The 19,564-nt window shown below is 39.2% G+C and overlaps 1 protein-coding gene across 1 annotated transcript in view; it reads right to left on the bottom strand.

Annotated features, from left to right (window-relative positions):
• The window catches only part of KCNH1 (potassium voltage-gated channel subfamily H member 1), a 126,120-nt gene that overhangs the window by 37,085 nt on the left and 69,471 nt on the right, over positions 1–19,564 (bottom strand). The window contains exons 8-9 of the mRNA XM_053458666.1: positions 17,937–18,136; positions 12,385–12,637 (exon numbers count right to left, since the gene is read on the bottom strand). Of these exons, the coding sequence (XP_053314641.1) occupies positions 12,385–12,637; positions 17,937–18,136 (453 nt within the window). The remainder of the gene's footprint in view (positions 1–12,384; positions 12,638–17,936; positions 18,137–19,564) is intronic.

The following is a 19,564-nucleotide window of genomic DNA, read 5'->3' as shown; positions in this document are numbered from 1 at the left end:
TTTGCTGCAGTGAGAATATAACCATAAGTGAAAAAAATGCAGTTTTCTAAAAATAATATTTATCAGTCTCATCTAAAACTACTCAAGGTAAAAAAAAAAAAACAAAAGGAGCAGCACTCACCCTTTACTCACCATATCTAGACACATTGTAGTAGTTTAGATCCAATGCTAAATGTGATACATCTTATTTATCAGTTAACTGCTAACCGTGAGAAAACCGTAATGTTATCAAATCAAGGGAGCTGGTAATCGGTTACAATCCTGAGTCAGCGGACATATCCTCGAGATGAATATATAAGTAGCAAGCGGAATTAGAGCCAGGGATGAGCACTCTGCGGATCTCCTGCTGTCCAAATGTCTTAAAATAACGGATATCTAAACACACAAAGAATAAATATTCACAAAACAACCCAAAAAGTTGCTAGATGCTCAATAAAGAGAGGACTAGGATTAGCTGGCTGTGGCAATTTATGGTACCCACTCAAGAACATCTGAAATAAGTTTTGAATAAACTAAGAATAGAAAGTCTAGATTATCCCTGCCAGAAAGCACTGAATGAAGAGACATGTCATAGAAACATGAATTTAACTGCAGATAAGAACCATTTGACCCATCGAATCTGCCTATATTTCCTGATGTAAAGACTCAATCCTTAATAAGTAGAGGTCTGTCACTCCAGCAATTGATGTCGGGACATGATGTCATATCCCGGCGCTCTGCATCAATTGCTGGTGCATAGTGATTAGGGAGCACCAAAGCAAAGATCTGAAGCGATAGACCTTGTGCTCCCATGACAGGATAGAAGAAAGAAGATAGAAAAAAGAAGAGGAGAAAGGTAAGAGGTGGGGAGAAAGGGGATAGGGAGAAAAGGGGGGTAGATGACGGGGAGAAAAGGGGGTAGGGCAAACGTGTATACTGGCAGTGTAGATGTGTGTATATGGGTAGTATATATGTGTATGGGCAGTGTATATGTGTATATGGGTAGTAAAATGTGTGTATATGGATAGTGTATGTGTGTAAGGGCAGTATATGTGTATCTATGGGCAGGCGTGTGTATAGGGGATGTTTATGTGTATCTGTATGGGCGTAAGGCTGTAGCCTTAAAACCAGGTGGAGGGGCACGGAAATGTATTCCGCTCCGGGCGACTGTAACTCTAGATACACCACTAATCGTGACCTTGAGTTACGGACATCCACGGAAATTCTCGTTCTTTTGTTCTTCTGATAAATGTGTCTTCGTTGGCTGCACAGAACAGTGACACTGCGGTGTACGTCTTACATTCAGAGGTCATTTTTAGCGTCTGCTAGTCATTAGGAGTTCTTAATATAATGAAATTAGACATGGAGACAGCTTTTATTATAGATCAGATACATGTATAATGGTAAAGAGGATGAATATTTATGAGCGCTTGTTAAATGTAAGTTAAAATAATGCATTATTTTATATTTTATCGATGGCATGAGTTCGGGCCGTGTGTCAAAGTACACACAGTAAAGAAATATGGAAATGAACTGATTTCCAAGAAGCAAATCAAATTAATATAGTATGTTAAATGACTTGGATGTTTATCTTTGCCATTACTTTAGTATAAATATTAAATATATCACAATGAGGTCCGCAAGAGCAGCACTGAGGGCGTAGTGGATACACAATCTAATCTTACAGATGGTTTGCCTTTGTTGTGCTGATACTATTAATAAACTCATGTATTGGTTGGGTTATTTATATCAGAGTTAATCAAGAATAATGTTTTGCAGAAATGGTGAGATGTTATACACAGTGGCGTCTCCAGCTTTCATATTTAGGGGGGGCACATGGGGGGCCAGGGACCAAAGTAGGGGGGCCAATTATAAAACAGTACATATACACTATATATATATATATATATATATATACATACACACGTTAGACGTGCATTTTTAACTACATAACATGTATTTATCTATTTGAAGTAAAGACTGTGATTAAAATATGATTTCAAAATTTCAAAACAGCTAAAGTGACAGTTATTTTTCATTCTTTAATATTAGCCCCTGCTGACAATATATAAAATATTAGACCCTGCTTCCGATATAGAAATATTACACCCTGCTTCCGATATATATTAATATTAACCCCTGCTGCGGATATATACTTATATTATACCCTGCTGCCGATATACATAGAAATTATACCCTGCTGCCAACATATATTAATATTAGCCCATACTGCCGATATATTATTAGTCCCTGCAGCCAATATATATAAATATTAGCCCCTGCTGCCGATATATATAAATATTAGTCCCAGCTTCCGATATATATTAATATTAGCCCCTGCAGCCAATATATATTAATATTAGACCCTGCTGCCAATATATATTAATATTAGACCCTGCTGCCAATATATATTAATATTAGACCCTGCTGCCAATATATTTGCCACACTGACTGCAGATCAGGGGAAGACAGTGAGAGTCAGTGCAGTGTCCCCTCCTTCTGACTGCACCGTGACATTGAGAGGTCCTCTCCCCTGTAATCATCCCCACAGTCCCTTTGTCCCCTCATTCACTAAACCACACCGCTCTTTTACTTACACCCTGTAGTTCAGGTATAGATCAAATAAACAACACATGGAAACAGCACACGCAACTGAATGAGATAAAAAAAAACCTGTATTTGCAGGTATACATAAATAATGTATGGAAACTTAGCCAATACAGATCAACAGAATTTGACACACTATTTGACATCCAAACAACTATAAATCATTCTTTTTTATCACATTATTAAAATCCCAGAAATCAAAAAAGTTAAAAGGCCCAAATAAATGAACGAGATTAGACATAAGGGAAACTTCAACAAAACTTTTAGCCATTAATGCATCACAACCATCTTAGCGCTGCGTCACCAAATGAACGCCTCATTACAGATAACAAAATGCATACAGCTGCATATAACTAAGCTGAGTACCACTTGGTCTGTGAAGGCTGTGAAACCAAAGGGGAATAGCGTCCTGTATAATGAAATCAAGAATTTAGTTCCACAAACTCTGAACCAACATCTAACTTTTAATAATATATTCAGATTGAAATAAGAGTAAATTACACAAAACCTTTACTTTTCCTCTCACTGATTTCTAGGCCTAGAAAGTTTTGTCCTCTGAAGTGACCACAAAATCTGGATAAATAAAAATTATAAAGTTCTATTTAACCCTCTACAGCAAGTAAAGTGCCAGGAAACAGATGACCAAACACATATCAGGACAGGCTCTGCCACACTGACACCCAAATACACACCCCAGGGCAGGCTCTGCTGCCACATGGACCCCCACATCAGGATGGGATAATTATTAATTATATACTACTACTAGTAGTATAAAAATGCTTTCCACATTGCTCTGTTGTTTGTGTGTATTGCCCCTTGTGTATTTGTGCCCCCCCAGCCACCCTCCTTTGTGCATTTTTGCTATACACCCTTGTGTATTGATTTATTTGATGCCACCAGCCAGCCTCCCTCCCTTGTGTATTGATTTATTTGATGCCACCAGCCAGCCCCCCTCCCTTGTGTATTGATTTATTTGATGCCACCAGCCAGCCTCCCTCCCTTGTGTATTGATTTATTTGATGCCACCAGCCAGCCCCCCTCCCTTGTGTATTGATTTATTTGATGCCCCCAGCCAGCCCCCCTCCCTTGTGTATTGATTTATTTGATGCCCCCAGCCAGCCCCCTCCCTTGTGTATTGATTTATTTGATGCCACCAGCCAGCCCCCTCCCTTGTGTATTGATTTATTTGATGCCCCCAGCCAGCCCCCCTCCCTTGTGTATTGATTTATTTGATGCCACCAGCCAGCCCCCCTCCCTTGTGTATTGATTTATTTGATGCCCTCAGCCAGCCCCCCTCCCTTGTGTATTGATTTATTTGATGCCCCCAGCCAGCCTCCCTCCCTTGTGTATTGATTTATTTGATGCCCCCAGCCAGCCCCCCTCCCTTGTGTATTGATTTATTTGATGTCCCCAGCCAGCCCCCCTCCCTTGTGTATTGATTTATTTGATGCCCCCAGCCAGCCCCCCTCCCTTGTGTATTGATTTATTTGATGCCCCCAGCCAGCCCCCCTCCCTTGTGTATTGATGCACCAACCCCTTGTAATGGTTATTATAATGGCCCCCATACAAATGTGTATTAACCCCCCCCGATGTGTAATTATGTCCCCAGCCTGCCAGCCACTATCTTTTTGTATTTAATTTTCCCAAGGCAGCCCCCCCCTTGTTAATGTGCCACCTCCAGTGAGATCTGGTGTACTTACTCTAGTGCATTACTTCTAATAACACATTACATTTGAAGACCCTTCTGCTTATCAACTATTTTTTTTAATTAAATAATTACTTTTTTGAAGGTCTTCGTTTCTCTGCCTCAACACCGCTGCTCTCTTGCTCTTCTACAGCGTGCTCTCTGTCACAGGATCTGTTCCGTAAATGCCCGCCCCCTTGAGCATCTTCAAAGGGGCGGGACGAAGAGCCTCAATGATTGGCATGCCGGCAAGCCATTAAGCGGCCAGCGGCTGACAGTTTCAAAGCTTTGAAACTTTGAAACGGTTTCAAAGCTTTGAAACTGTCAGCCGCATCGGCTGCAATTTCAACTGAATGTGCCGGCACGCCGGGAAATGTCCCGGTTTCCCGGCGGTGAGCCGGGTTAATTGGGGGGGCACACTGGGGGGCACAGCATAATGTAGGGGCGGCCCTACGTAAAGTTGATGCATGTGAAGCTGTGACCAATGACATTGTCAAAATTGTGTTAGAAAGATTAACCATGGCAGATGATGAGTTTGATGCAGAAAGGGAAAGGAGCCGTCTACGTGAACTTTCAGCTCATAGCTATGTTCGCTCTATATACGATTCTAATGCTTCACAAGCAAGTGTCAGCAGCTATTCTAAATCTTCTGGTGCAACAAGCAAACGAGCAGATGCTGTGGCAGAGCTTGCTGCAAAAGAGGCTGCATACAAGATGATGCATTCAGAAAGACAGCAAAGGGAGAAAATAAAAACTCTAGAAGAGCAACTCAAAAAAGAGCTAGAAATTCAAAAGTTTGAATTAGAACGGCTGCAGTTAGAAAAGGACTTGGAAGTTGCACGTGCCAGAGTAAAATCATATGATGAAGTAATAAAACAAGAAGCGAAAGGTCAATTGAACTTGATACAAAATGAACATGAAAGTGAGAGAAACGAAATCTCTTCTACAACACATCCACAATACAATGTTGTTCAGTCAACAAATCTCAGTGAAGTGGCTCTCCTTGCTCAAGCAGTTCAGGACAGCATTGCCATCAACAGGTTACCCACACCTGTACCTACAGTCTTCAACGGAGACCCAATTCAGTTTGTGAACTGGAAAGCCTCATTTATGTCACTTATAGATAGAAAGGGCATCTCTGCAGCTGACAAACTTTATTATTTGAAAAGGTACGTGAGTGGCTCAGCACACAGATGTCTTGAAGGCACCTTTTATCGAAATGATGAGGAATCCTACAAAGATGCTTGGAACAAGCTTAACCAAAGATACGGGCAGCCCTTTATCATTCAAAGAGCATTCCGGGAGAAGCTATCAAAGTGGCCTAGAATACAGTCCAAAGATGCAGAAGGTCTGAGAGCATTTTCAGACTTCTTAAATGCCTGTCTGCAAGCCATACCTCATGTTAAAGGCCTGGAAATATTAAATGACTGTGAAGAGAACCAAAAGCTGGTACAGAAACTTCCTGACTGGGCAGCCTCCAGGTGGAACCGCCAGGTCACAATATTCCTTATGGATAGCAAAGAATTTCCAACCTTTAAAGACTTTGTAAAATTCATGTCAATGGAAGCAGAGATTATGTGTAATCCTATTACTTCCTTTCAAGCTCTGCAATTACGTGAGTCTCAAAAGGAAACCAAAAGAAACAAAGCAACTGTCTTTAAAATTCAAACAGCTTTAAACAATGATAAACAGACAAAAGCAAAGGGACAGTTAAAAACACCATGCATGTTGTGTCAAGATGACAATCATCCACTTTGTAAGTGCCCAGAATTCATGCAAAAGTCTCTGAAAGACAGAAGAGCATATGTCAAAGATAATAAACTTTGTTATGGTTGTATAAAACCAGGTCACTGCGCCAAAGAATGTCGTCGTCGCCACACATGTGACGTATGCAAGTTACGTCATCCCACATGTCTTCACGATTACAGCTATAAGGCTAACGAAGATAGGAAACAATCACTGTCCATGGTAAGCAATGCGCATGTACAGAATGGTGAAACTATTAATGCCATGTCACTTAACATCACAAGCACAAGTCATTCAGTCATGACATCTATGATAGTACCTGTATGGGTGTCGTCTGTTAAAAATCCATTCGATGAAAAGCTTGTCTATGCTTTGTTAGACACTCAGAGTGACAGTACTTTTATTGACGAAGAAATAAGTAACGTACTTCAAGTAGATACTCACCCAATAAAACTTAAACTTACCACCATGATAGGAGACAATATGGTCATCAAAAGTAAAAGAGTGTCTAATCTTCGTGTAAGAGGGTACAATTCCTCAGTGTATATCAATCTTCCTCCAGTATACACAAAGGAGTGTATTCCTATTAATCATGATCACATACCAACGCAAGAAACAGCAAATAACTGGGCTCACTTGAAGGTAATTACGAACGAAATGCCACCTCTTCTCAATTGCGAAGTAGGTTTACTGATCGGCTACAACTGCCCTAGAGTGCTAGCTCCCAGGCAAGTCATACTAGGTAAAGAAGATGAACCTTATGCTATTCTGACAGACTTAGGATGGAGTATTGTGGGCTGCTCCACACCACGCATCAACGTATCATCAGCAGTCAGTCTTTGTCACAGATTAACCACAAAGGAGATACCAGCTTTGACACCTGTGGATGCAATCCGTATACTAGAGTCCGACTTTAAGGACGTCACAGCAGATGACCAGACAATCTCGCAAGATGTTATTGCGTTCCTAGACAAACTGAAGGGCAACATAAAGAAAAATGCTGAAGGACATGAAATGCCCGTTCCGTTTGAACAACGTCCATACTTACCTCACAACAGAGAACTTGTTAAAGTCAGACTTAATCAGTTGCACAAGAAGTTCTGTAAAAATGAAAAATACAAGACGGACTATATTGCTTACATGAAGGACATAATTGAAAGAGGTGATGTAGAAACAGCAAATGAGGATGAAAACCCAGCAGACAATGCTTCTAGAGGAAGAATAACAAATGAGTTACTCTCATCTAACTGGTTCTCTGGTCCCTCATTCTTATGGAAAAAGGAAATACCAACCTCAAATGTTGTATTGGAACTTACAGTAGGAGACCCAGAAGTAAGAAAAATTCAGACATTACAAACAAAGACCATAGAAAGTAAAGATCTTGTAGACCATTTGTCCAAATTTTCATCTTGGTCTAAGGCTGTCAAGGCCATTGCACGCCTTCTGAGGCGGATTAAGAAAGATAAAACCCATTCACCTGCATCCGTAAGTGAACAAGATGATGCAAAACGCTTGATTTTTAAGGGTGTCCAAAAACAAATATATCAGAAAGAAATAGATGCTCTGAGTCAAGGAAAACAACTTCCAGGTCATAATAAACTTCATCACCTGGACTCCTTCTTAGATACAGATGGTATAATCAAGGTGGGAGGGAGATTAAACCACTCGTCGTGCATTCACTCATTCAAGCACCCACTGATTCTTCCTAAAGATCATCATATAACAAGGTTGATAATTGCACACTATCACGAAAGTGTAAAGCATCAAGGAAAAGGATTCACAATTAATGAAATCAGATTTAGCGGATATTGGATACCTGGAATAAACAGAGCTGTCACATCTTACATTCGCAATTGTGTAACTTGTAGAAAACTGAGAAAATCTGTTGAAGGCCAGAGGATGAGTGATCTCCCCAAAGAACGCGTGGAGCCTTCTCCACCGTTTGTGTATTGCGGTATGGATTGCTTTGGTCCTTTCATGACTAAAGAAGGAAGGAAACAGCACAAAAGGTATGGTCTGCTTCTAACTTGCTTTTGTTCAAGAGCCATTCATATAGAAATGCTAGAAGATATGTCCACGGATGCTTTTATCAACAGTTTACGCTGCTTTATTGCAATTCGAGGCACGGTACGGCAGATCAGATGTGACCAAGGTTCCAATTTCATCGGCGCAAAGAATGAACTTAACTTAGCATTACAGGAGCTTGACTCAAAAAGGCTCACTGCTTTTCTTGCAGATAAACAGTGTGATTTTGTTATGAATGTCCCTCATTCCAGTCATGCAGGTGGTGTATGGGAGCGTCAAATCAAAACTGTACGGAGTGTTCTTAATGCTACAGTTTCCCTCTCATCGGGCAGACTCAATGATGCTTTACTACGCACTTTGTTTTATGAAGCCATTGCTATAGTCAATAGTCGCCCCCTTACAGTGGACAACCTAAATGACCCCAAGAGCTTAGAACCACTTACACCTAGCCATCTGATTACCATGAAATCCACCACAGCCCTTCCACCACCAGGAGAATTCACAAGAGAAGATTTATATGGGAAAAAGAGATGGAGACGAGTACAGTATCTTACTGAACAGTTTTGGAGCAGATGGAAAAAGGAGTATCTTCTCAACATCGCTACTAGGCAGTGTTGGCATGCTTCCAAGAGGAATTTTCAAATTGGTGATGTGGTCATGGATGCAGATGATAATTTGCCAAGAAATGAATGGAGACTTGGACGGATTATAGACACCATAATCAGCCCAGATGGACTAGTAAGGACGGCCACAATAGCACTTGGTGATAAAACACTAAACAAGAAAGGAGAACGGATAAACAAGATCTCAGCAGTAGAGAGACCAGCACAGAAGTTGATCTTATTATTGGAAGCTGAATGACTGAATGTTCTAAAGGACTTCACTATAATTTATTATAGTTATTAATGTGTTATTAAGTGGAAATTACTCATGTTTGGAAAACATGTATAATTTGGTGGGAGTGTAACAGACTTAACTCTGTCATTTATGTTATAATTTGTTGTATTCATATTCTCATAGTTTTTGCAAGTTTTAAATGTGGATAGGGTTTACACTGTCCATGTTGCAGGGGGAATGTGTTTGGGGTAGGACTGTTACTCAGAAGGAAATGGTCTTGGGATATACTGGTCATAACAGTAATACTGGTCATAACTGTAATACAAGAGAGCCAGCATATCAACAAGAGTTATCAGAGTCCATCCTCATATACAAGGTTGTTTAGCAAACCCCTGAAAAGGCATAAGGTCTGTATATTTTTTACTTTGTATTAGTAATATGCAAAAGATAGATAATTTAGGGATAAGTCATTAATGCATATTATTTGTATTTTGTTTAGCTCTTACGGTGAATTTTTGGAGTTAAAGGAAAGTTTACAATAAAGCTTTTAAAAATCATCAGTAAAGTTTTGGCCATCATTCAGACGGGGTCTGCTACAGACGCCACTGGTTATACATGTTTAATTGGAACAGCAGTCGGGAGTCCAACGTTACCCCAAGCTTACATTAGAATTGAGGGACCGGTGGGTGGAATCGATGCATGAAGCGGATGGGCAGAGGTAATAATTGGGGGGCGAATGTGGGTGAAGCTACTTATCAGTAGGGTAACAATTTTTCATGCATCTGGTTTTAACATGTTGTTACCCTGCAGTATGTTTCATGTAGATAATCTTACTAGTTAATCGGGTTCATACATCCCCCATAATGCAGGGGAGCATCTGATAAGTGGTGGTCAACAACATATAAAGATGTGATGCGTCCCCAACCCTTCCTTATAATGCTTCCTCACTTGTGGCGCATCACCTGCTGGAGCAGAACAATGGAATATGATGTCATATTTTGGCTTCCAGCAACAGGCTGCACACAGACTGCAAATGATGATGCGTTAGTGGAGAGACCTCCCTATCCACTACTGGGGAGAACATTGAGGAAAAGCCTATTAGGTAGAAAGATGGCCCTGCTCTGGAGATGTGACAATAACAATTTTTAGCAAAGGAGTGGGTCGGAAAATGTCCGCTGCTGTGAAAAGGTGGTGGTGGTGGTGGTGGTGGTGGTGGTGGTGGTGGTGGTGGTGGTGGTGGTGGGGGGGGGGGTAGCAAGGGCAAGTCTTTAATGCACCAACACTGTATCCTCGCCTTGTCCTATACTTGAGCAGGCATGGGCCAAAAGTCATTTCGACCACCTTGGGTACACAGGAGGCTGCCTTCCATTCCATGAAAGCAAATTCCCTGAATATCTATTGGAGTCGGTAGCGGATAAAATTAGGACAGATGAATAACTTGCGGACGCCCAAGATGTGGTTTTAAGGTGCCTTTACATTGATTAAAATGTTATAACAATCCCACGTCACAATCAAAGACCTAACTTTAAGAGTAAAAGTCAACTTTCACATTGCTGCGGTGCTGCAATAAGTTTACCAAACTCTGAAATCCGCGTGGTTTCTTTCTGTGTGTGCTGGTGAAAATGAAATGAATAAATTGCAAGAGACTAGTGAATAAGAAAGTATTACGCTTAGAACATTGCAATCAAACAAAATTAAATCAGCAGGGGTGTCCCTGTCTTCTCCGCAACAGGACCATTCAGGCAGATAATGGCTCTGAATTGTCACCAAATGTAAAATGGTTCCGAATAAGATCCTATTTCCACATATAAAAGCTACATTTCACTCGCACATTGCCAGGTGTCTGAGCCTAAGAGACCAACGTTAACACAATATCAGACTTTTATATATATATATATAGACTTTTTTTCTGAATTAATCAAGAATTTTTGAACACAACACACAACAGTGGTGTCTTGTCCACTAGAATAGTGTAGTCATGATGATAGGCCACGGTTTCTTAAAAATAGCAGAAATGTGGACATCATGGAATAACCCGGGGAGCGTATGAGGTGCATGGCGCTGATGAGTAATTTCAAACATTACTTATTGAGCCGCCTTTCCGATTGTTACTTTATAGGTAGGTCTAGTTGCCATAGAAACATCAACCGCATTACCGCTTTGGTCCTAATCTGATCGAATCGTCTTACTTCTCTAATGTAAAGTTCATTTGCCAATACGCTATGCGTCCTCGAAACTGGTTTGTTCAGAAACCAATTTTTATAGCGGATTTAAAAATAGACCCTGCGATCAATAACAGGACGAGTGGTGGGCAAACGGTAACTTAATAATAAAGCAGAGATCGTGCATATTCATTTAAAATATGAACTGTGCTGAGCGACTGACGGATGGAATACTAGCATTTGCTTTCCTATATTTACGTGAACTCGAAAAGTAACGGATCCCCATAAAACACTTTAGGAAAGCACAGTGAGCTCAGCGGGTTAATAATAAATGGAAATAGTTATGGGATAGCGATAACGTTATTTGATTGATGCATTTCTCGAGTGACGTAGAGTCTTTACTTAATTTAACCTTCTTTCTCGGACACCCCTGACATAGAGCACTTAGTATTGGAAGGGCTCCAGCGTTGGCGTATTATAGATCCAAGTTCCTCTTAAGGAATGAGTTTACTTGAAACCTGATGAGCTTTCCAACGGAGATCAATTTTGTTCAATCAAGATTTCCCAGGCATTCCACAACATCCCAGTATTTGGAGGCAGCTCTAATGGCTTTAAGAGCAATCCGCTACGGTATTATTATACTTGATTTAACCAAATTCCAGGACCATGACTGGGAATACACGTGTGAAATGTAGAAAGCTGATATTTAAAGTCACGTGTGTCGTCAATAAAAATTGCATGCCCTTTTATTAAATGGGGATATAACTTAAATATTACTACGAATTATTAGTGAACAGCTGATGAGCAGGTCTTACTAAAATAATTTTTAAATGGAAGTCTGTGTAAAAATTACACAATTCACAACAAATGTAAGTAGGGTACAAAAGCATGAGATGTCTAAGGAGCCGTCCTTATGGTGCTGCTTTGGACATGTAGAAGGTCCGGGGGGGGAATGCATTGGTGTTTGCCAAGGTTAGTATTGGTTTCTATTCACTAAAAGGGGGAGATGCAGAAGAGGTTTTGGTTTTGAAAGAAAAACACATTTTGTCCATTAAAATAACATCCTATTGGTCAGAAATACCTTGTTAGTGTTGTGAATGGCTATTGGAGCTGGAAAAAGCCGATTGCTTAAAAACCTCCTCAATCATTCAATTACGTATACAAGCAGATCACTGATAAGTTCTGTTTTCCTGCAAAGAGCCCGTTTAGTGAATAGAGCCTGTTATGTCGGAGTCGGATATGAAATGAACCGAACCATAAATATTAATAAAACGATTCGGCATTACCATGTTAAGCTAAAAAAAACAGCAATTAACATGAGTTAAGAACAGCCATTAGACTTACCCAAAATAGCAACAACTTCATCATCCTGGATTACTTCCAAAGAGCCAGAAACCACAAAGCACAGAGTGTCTATACTCTCCCCCGCGTGGTAAATTAAATCCCCTGGGGCACAGTGAACGGTTTGAAATTCCATCGCCAGAGCTCGTAGGCATCCATCACTAGCTAATCGAAAAGCCGGGTGCTCTTTGAAAACTTTGCGGTTTAGGTGCACACAGATGTCTGCTCGCATGTCTTTGGGGCAAATCTGCAGAACCTAAGGAAATACGGATACTTTTCATTAACAGGACTGTGGGAAGAGACAGCATTCCATGTAACGTATTTACTTAAAGAAATGAACATTTGAGGCTCGTGAGAAGTCACACTGACCGATAAGTTACCGCGAAGGAAAAACAACAGCTTTAGAGATAGATATTTCAAAGTGAATAGGTTCTAGAATTTGATGCCAACCCATCCATTGAACTAATAATCCCTCTAGATATATGATTCAGGGACATTGTACCTTAAATCCAGAACCTTTAATGGTCATCTGCCATCCCTACCGCTGAGCAGACCATAATCAGTCATTGGTCTCTCGTCTTACATTCAGGATAGCTTTATGCATGCATGTTTAAATTCCCCCACTGTATTAGTCTCTACCACTTCTGCTGGTAGGTTGTTCCATTTATCTACCACCCTCTCAGTGATGTAAAACCTCCTTACATTACATTTAAGCCTCTGGCCCTCTTGTTTGGGATTATGACCTCTTTTTCTAACATTTCTCCTCTATTGAAATATAACGTGTCATCATCATTCTGGAGATAGGGTCTCCAGAACTATACCTCAATTTGAAGCCTGACCAGAATCTGGAAAGTGGCAGAACCACCTCCCTCTTCTGGGTACTGACTCAGGACCCTTCTTTTTTTATTGCATTGTCTGCTTACCTTTAAGTCATTAAAAATAATGACTCAGAAGGCCCTCTATTCCATTGTCACTGACAGAACAGTGTCCTTTTTTACATCCCAAGTGCATTATTTGACATTTATCAACATTAAACTGCAGCTGACACACTCTTGGACATACTTCTAATTTACTTAGGTCATTTGCCATTTGGCTAGTTCTACCTGAAAGGTCTATCCTGTTGCAGACCTTTGCATTTTCTCCAAAAAAGTCATACCTTATCATATCAGTCCCAATACTGATCCCTGAGGTACCCCACTAGTGACTAGTCCTTCCTCTGCATTATACACCATTAACTACAACCACTTGTTTCCTATCAACCAGCGTGTTATACATTCATCTATTTTGACAGCCAAACCCAAACACTGCACTTTATGTATGAGTTTTCTACGAGGGACAGTGTTGAATGCCTTACTGAGATTATAGGTTTTATCTACTGCTTCTCCCTGGCCTATTATCTTAGTTACCCAGTCAAATAAATTAAGTTCGTTTGACAAGATGTCCCTGTTGTAAACCCAAGTTATTTCTGATCATGCAAACCATGTACTTCCAGAATCCTATCCTTTAGCATGCTATATTCTCCAAACAAAATGTATCTCCCAAAAGATCCGGAGTTTAAACTGCATCTTAAAGCCGACTGTGTTTTTTGTTACATTGTAACTAGCAGAATATGTGTTTTTAGTTCATAAAAATGCAATAAAATATCTTAAAGGAGAAGGCCAATTATTGTTGTTATGCACATACTCCAGAGATTCATTATTTACCCATTAGTGGTAACAGATAGTATGGCACTTTACCAACGTCACTCTTAGAAACAGATTCAAAAAGATAAGTCAATATACTACAATCTCGGAGGCTTTGAACGCATCACCTTTTACAGAATGTGACATTAGCTTCCGGGAAACATATACCGATTTTATACAGGATAATACATGTAAAAACAGGAAGGAACTCACTAACGCTAAGTTAATAATCAGAGATAAATATACAGTATATAGGCTCTGCTAAATATAGAGAGATTCTGCTAAATTAGTTCCTAAACCGTCAAAATTAGAACAATCCAAGCGCTTAACAAAAAATTAAAATAAAAACAATCCTTAATCCTTAAAAGTCCATTATATTGAACCTCATTGGTGTTTCTTCTTTTATATGGATCCACTCACAAAGATACCAACTCCCTACCTCTTACTGGTACTTCCCATGCATCTTTAATATCCCTACACGGCATCTATTGTCCTAGGGGTAGATTGGTGAAGAGTTCTTCCCGGCATGTGACGTTAATGTTCCCTTCTTACTTTTAACAATCAATAATTGATACTGATTGGTGGATAATGGCCCCAAATTAATGCTGTTTGATGTCGCCATTTTTTAACAGCTTTGGCAAGACAACATTTATTTTGGTAACTTGTGATGTGCGATCGTTGTTGGGATTCCTAGTAGAATGTTCATTTTTACACCAAAAGGGGGTTTTGTGCCAAGAACAATTAGTGGATGGGATAGAATTCACTTTAATGAATTACTATTTCTGGTTCGAAGACAATTTTTATTGACGTTTAAGGTAAGTATTGGAGTTGTACCAAGTTATCCCAACCTTTTTATGGCCCACTTAGAAGACATGGGACAAATGTGTTGCTATATCGATAATACATAGAAGATTAGTTTTTTTATGTCGAGCTTCACAGCAGACAATTTACAAGTCTTTCTGACATAATTAAATAGGATCAATGGGGTATCAAATTAGACACCACTTTTGGTAAATCCAGTATTAATTTCCTGGATTTACATATAGAAACTGCAAGACAAACATATTAAACTAGTATGATAATATAATATAGTAATGTAAAATAATGGAATAATTCAATTAAATACGAAGTGCAGCGATCCCGCTGTTTATGAACAACAGGCAGATGTAATAATAGACAGATTTAGAGAGACTACGAGGAACAACAATTAAAACCTGTGAAAGCAAACGTAGATTGTAAACAGAAAGGAAATTACCAATAAAAAACAGGGTCAGGCTTTTAATCAGGATGGTTTATGGATTTCAATATAAAATATACATAAATATAAAGCTAGAAAATTTAACAAAATATTGGGATGGTTTAAAAATAAAAAATAGTGCATTAAGGCGCAAGAAAAGTTTTAAAGTAATGTGAGATTTATGACAAAAACAAGCTTTTTTCAAAAAGTAAAAGCTTCTTCAGGTGTGATAATTGTAAAATTCAGTTATCTGGAGAGGAATGGAACATTCAATAATTGATTACTTGTTGAAGTAGAAATGTTCTATATCGTTTAGTGTGCCCATGTGCCCTCCATGTTGGCTGAACAATTAGACCATTAAAACATAAAACAAGGGACTGGGAATATTAAAAAACTCCTTTTTAAGTTATAGTTTTTACTGATGATTTTTCAAAATACTAGGTGTCAAAAATTGTATGGGGGGGCACTTTATTAAAAGCATAGGTAGCTATAGATTCAACGTGATGTGATGATGTCATTCTTTATTATGTATATATTTGTGCTTTTGTAGTTGATACTTGTTAAATCATTACTATTGTAAATGGGAGAACACAATATTTGATGTAGAGAGAGTTGAAACCCTTATGAGGTGTCGATTAATCCAGGGTTTGAAAAACCCTGTGTGCCGGGGTGCCTTGGCCACTAGAAACCCCTTCCTGACAACCAGGGTTTAGCAGTACAAAGGGGTAAAAACTGGCCAGGACTGCCATTGTGCCCAGCACCCTAAGCTTTCCCTTCCGAAAAAATTACTGCAGTTTTTCTGAAGTAATACTGTAGTTTTTTGGACGTGAAAAAACTGTAATACTGCACTTTTACGGCACTTTTTTTTTATATTGCAAACCTACAGTTGTACTTCAATGTACTGCAGCTTTATTGCATTTGTACTTCCGTACAAAAATAACTGCAGTACAACTGCAGTACAGTGAAGTACAAATGCAGTAAAACTGCAGTAAATGTGCAGTAATACTGCAGTAAAAGTGCAGTATTGCAGTTTTTTCATGTCCAAAAAACTGCAGTATTACTTCAGAAAAACTGCAGTAATTTTTTCGTAAGGGTTACTGCGGAGAGCGTTATGTGACCCCGCTGGACTCCTCACCTCGCCACCGCAGGAAAGCGTAGGGTGCCGGGTTCACAATGGCAGCAGCATGGCAGGTCTCTGCAAGGTGAGTGGGGGGCTAGTGTATGTGGGTGTATACTGTTGTGTCAGAGTCAGTGTGTGCACGTGTATATGTATAGTGTCAGAGTCAGTGTGTGCACGTGTATATGTATAGTGTCAGGGTCAGTGTGTGCATGTGTATATGTATAGTCAGTATGTCTACTGTATTGTAGTGCCAGATTTGGTGTGCATAGTGTTAGAGTGTGTCTTTATATATGTATAGTGTTATTCCTTTTATTGCCTGGAGTTCTTTAGTTTTGTCTTTCTCCTCACGGACTTTTAACCTTCCCTCGTCATCCTCATTGCCGTTGTTCTCCCGATCCATCCTCTCTTCGCTCTCTCTCTCTCTCTCTTGTGAATCCTCCATCATCCTCCATACTATCCAACAACATACACCCTAGTCAGTGGGTGTATGTTGTTGGATAGTATCTACATGTGTATAAGAGCGTGGTGTTAGCACGTATGGTGTTGTGTATGTTATACAATGGTATTGGCATGAGTGTGTATGTCTGTATATAGTGTGAGTATTAGTGTATAGTGTACATGAGTGTAGAATGTTAGCGTGTGTCAGTTACTGTATGGTGTTAGCGCGTGTAAGTGTGAGAATAATGGTTAACCGTACAAGCTTGAGTCTTTATGGTGTAAAATACCCCTTGTCCTGAACTGCACTGTACATAGCAGTGCAGCACTGAAGAAAGTGTTTTATGTCGTATTTCCCCAATTAACATCCTTTAACTGCAGATCAGGGGGTAATATATGAAAATATAAACATTATTATTGTAGCTGGCTCCTGTATTCTTTAGTTGGCTCCTAGATCCAAACCAAATTTGTTGACCCTTGGATTAATCAGCATCGCTTAAGGACCATGATCCACTAATCGGTTTCAATCAGGAACATATTTATGTGAGTGAAAGAACATCTGAGAAGGGGCACCAAGAACAATCAATATTATGGTTTTTAAGGACTGTTTTTTTCCCCCCGGTTATTTATTGGTTTAGCATTTGGAGCCGGTCTGTATTTCATTTCACCATCGTTTAGCAAAGAAGTAATGCACCCAGCTTCGTAATATATATAATGCTACATATATCTCTGCTGTTCCACCTAAACTTCTGAATATAACATTTTTAGTAAATGGACCTTTAGAAACATTATTTCCAGTACTGTCGCGTGTTCAAACCCTTTCTAAATATAATCAATCAAGTACATTTTTCTCACGTGTCTTATTGTGTCGCAAACATTTAATTGTCATGTGACGCAAAAGTTGCCACTTCCTGTGTCATTTTTTTGTGATTAAGAGGAAAAGTTAAAAGGACAGATCTGCTAAGGTTTATTTGCATTCTGCAACATACTCGAGATTACAGTTAGTAAGTGGAACAGCACCTTCAAATCAATTGTTCTTTCTATAAAGATTTATTATTGGGTACAATAAAGGAGCACTTACTCTTTCTGTATCAATTCCTCTCGACATCGACCACGTTGACACAATATAATCCATGACGCGTTCGCTCAGCCCTTTGGGAACCTGGTAGAGTTTAAGGAAATCCCGAACGCTGTTTAACATTTCGTGGTACCGATTGGTGTTGGCGTACATTTGTTGGAAGATGGTTGTCACGTTACCAAAAATGGTTGCATATAGAAGTGCTACAAAAAAACAAAAGATTAAAAAAAAACAAATTTTATTACAGTATATCATTACATTTTTTCATTTAAGAATATTATTATATTGTAAAAATTGTCCAAAACTACATTTTCCGAAGTCTGTATTAAAGGACTGGTATACGATCTGCAGTTAACCCTTTCTTTGGCCCATTCATTATGGCAAAGGTATTTGTGTTTAAAAAATGTTACGCTTGAACAATGTCCTAATGTAAAAAGAAAGGAGGATTCCTGCATCAAAATGTCTTGATATGAAATGTAAATGTTTTCATTTCTCCAGTCATTCATTTTAATAGAAGGCTACATACCTGTGATAAATTAATTAATCTTAAAACCATTTTTCATCGTTATCGCATTTGCTTGCATTTCCGCTAGCACAACTTATAGGGTGTTCTAAGACGTATTTACAGAAACATTTAATTCTAGTACCTTGGGCCGCCAGTTAGCATCTCACTGTCAATTCCATAACAAGCAATGATTATTATAATGTCCTCTATGTATTTCTATTAGCTGTTGCTTCCGGGTATCCATCAATAATGGCAGAGAACCAAGGAGCGCACAGAAGCCAGGACCTTTTATAAACCAATTAAAATGCCATTACATAAGAAGAGTCCAACCGAACAATCTGAAGATAAGGTTTGACAGCTGTTCTCTGTCCCAGGGCATTTGTTAAATCGCTACAAGAAGGATCAGACAAAGAAAATGGTGATCAACGGAGACCTCGGTCAATTGCTCATCCTGGGCGATCAGGTAGCCATAGTAAACGCCACTGATCTCTGATTGGCTGCTCGGTTTTTCACGGTTATTTTGTGATTTTCCAAAAGATGAAGAATAATAATATTTATTGGGAGCTCTCCTATGCAGAGCACCTTACCTAAAGTGCAATCAGCTCTGGACATTTTTAAAATAAAGAAAACTGAAGTATTTTGGTGTAGATAATAGCTTTTGAGTTAACTTTTTTTTTAAACAGTTTAATCTTCTTTTACCAGGGCCCTCTTTACCTTTCTGTGTCCGTAAGTCCAAAGTTGTATGTGATGCACTACTTATGTCCTGATTACCCACTGAGCACTGCTGCGGAACATGTTGGCGCTATATAAATCATTAATTACTAATAATAATAGTAGTGATGATACATCTAAAAATTCCTCCAGAATGAATGGGAAGTGCATTTTTACTCAAAACAACTTCACTGGTGGCCACGCGGGATAAAATGTTGTGATAATCAGTTACACAATAGCATATATCCACCTCTATCACTAAAAAGAGGTAAATTAATTACAGTTTTAGTACCCTTTTAAGAGCTGTCTCTGCTGACGATAGATCTCTAAATTATTATTCCATCATTACTTTGTGTTTGAATGTTCTATTGCTTCAAATAACGTCTTGTTTATAATGGGTTACCAAGCATTTGTA

The sequence above is a fragment of the Spea bombifrons genome, chromosome 3 (assembly GCF_027358695.1).
Source record: "Spea bombifrons isolate aSpeBom1 chromosome 3, aSpeBom1.2.pri, whole genome shotgun sequence".
Classification (NCBI taxonomy): Eukaryota; Metazoa; Chordata; class Amphibia; order Anura; family Pelobatidae; genus Spea; species Spea bombifrons.
The sequence above is the reverse complement of the archived record's forward strand: the minus strand, read 5'-3'. Positions and strand labels throughout refer to the sequence as shown.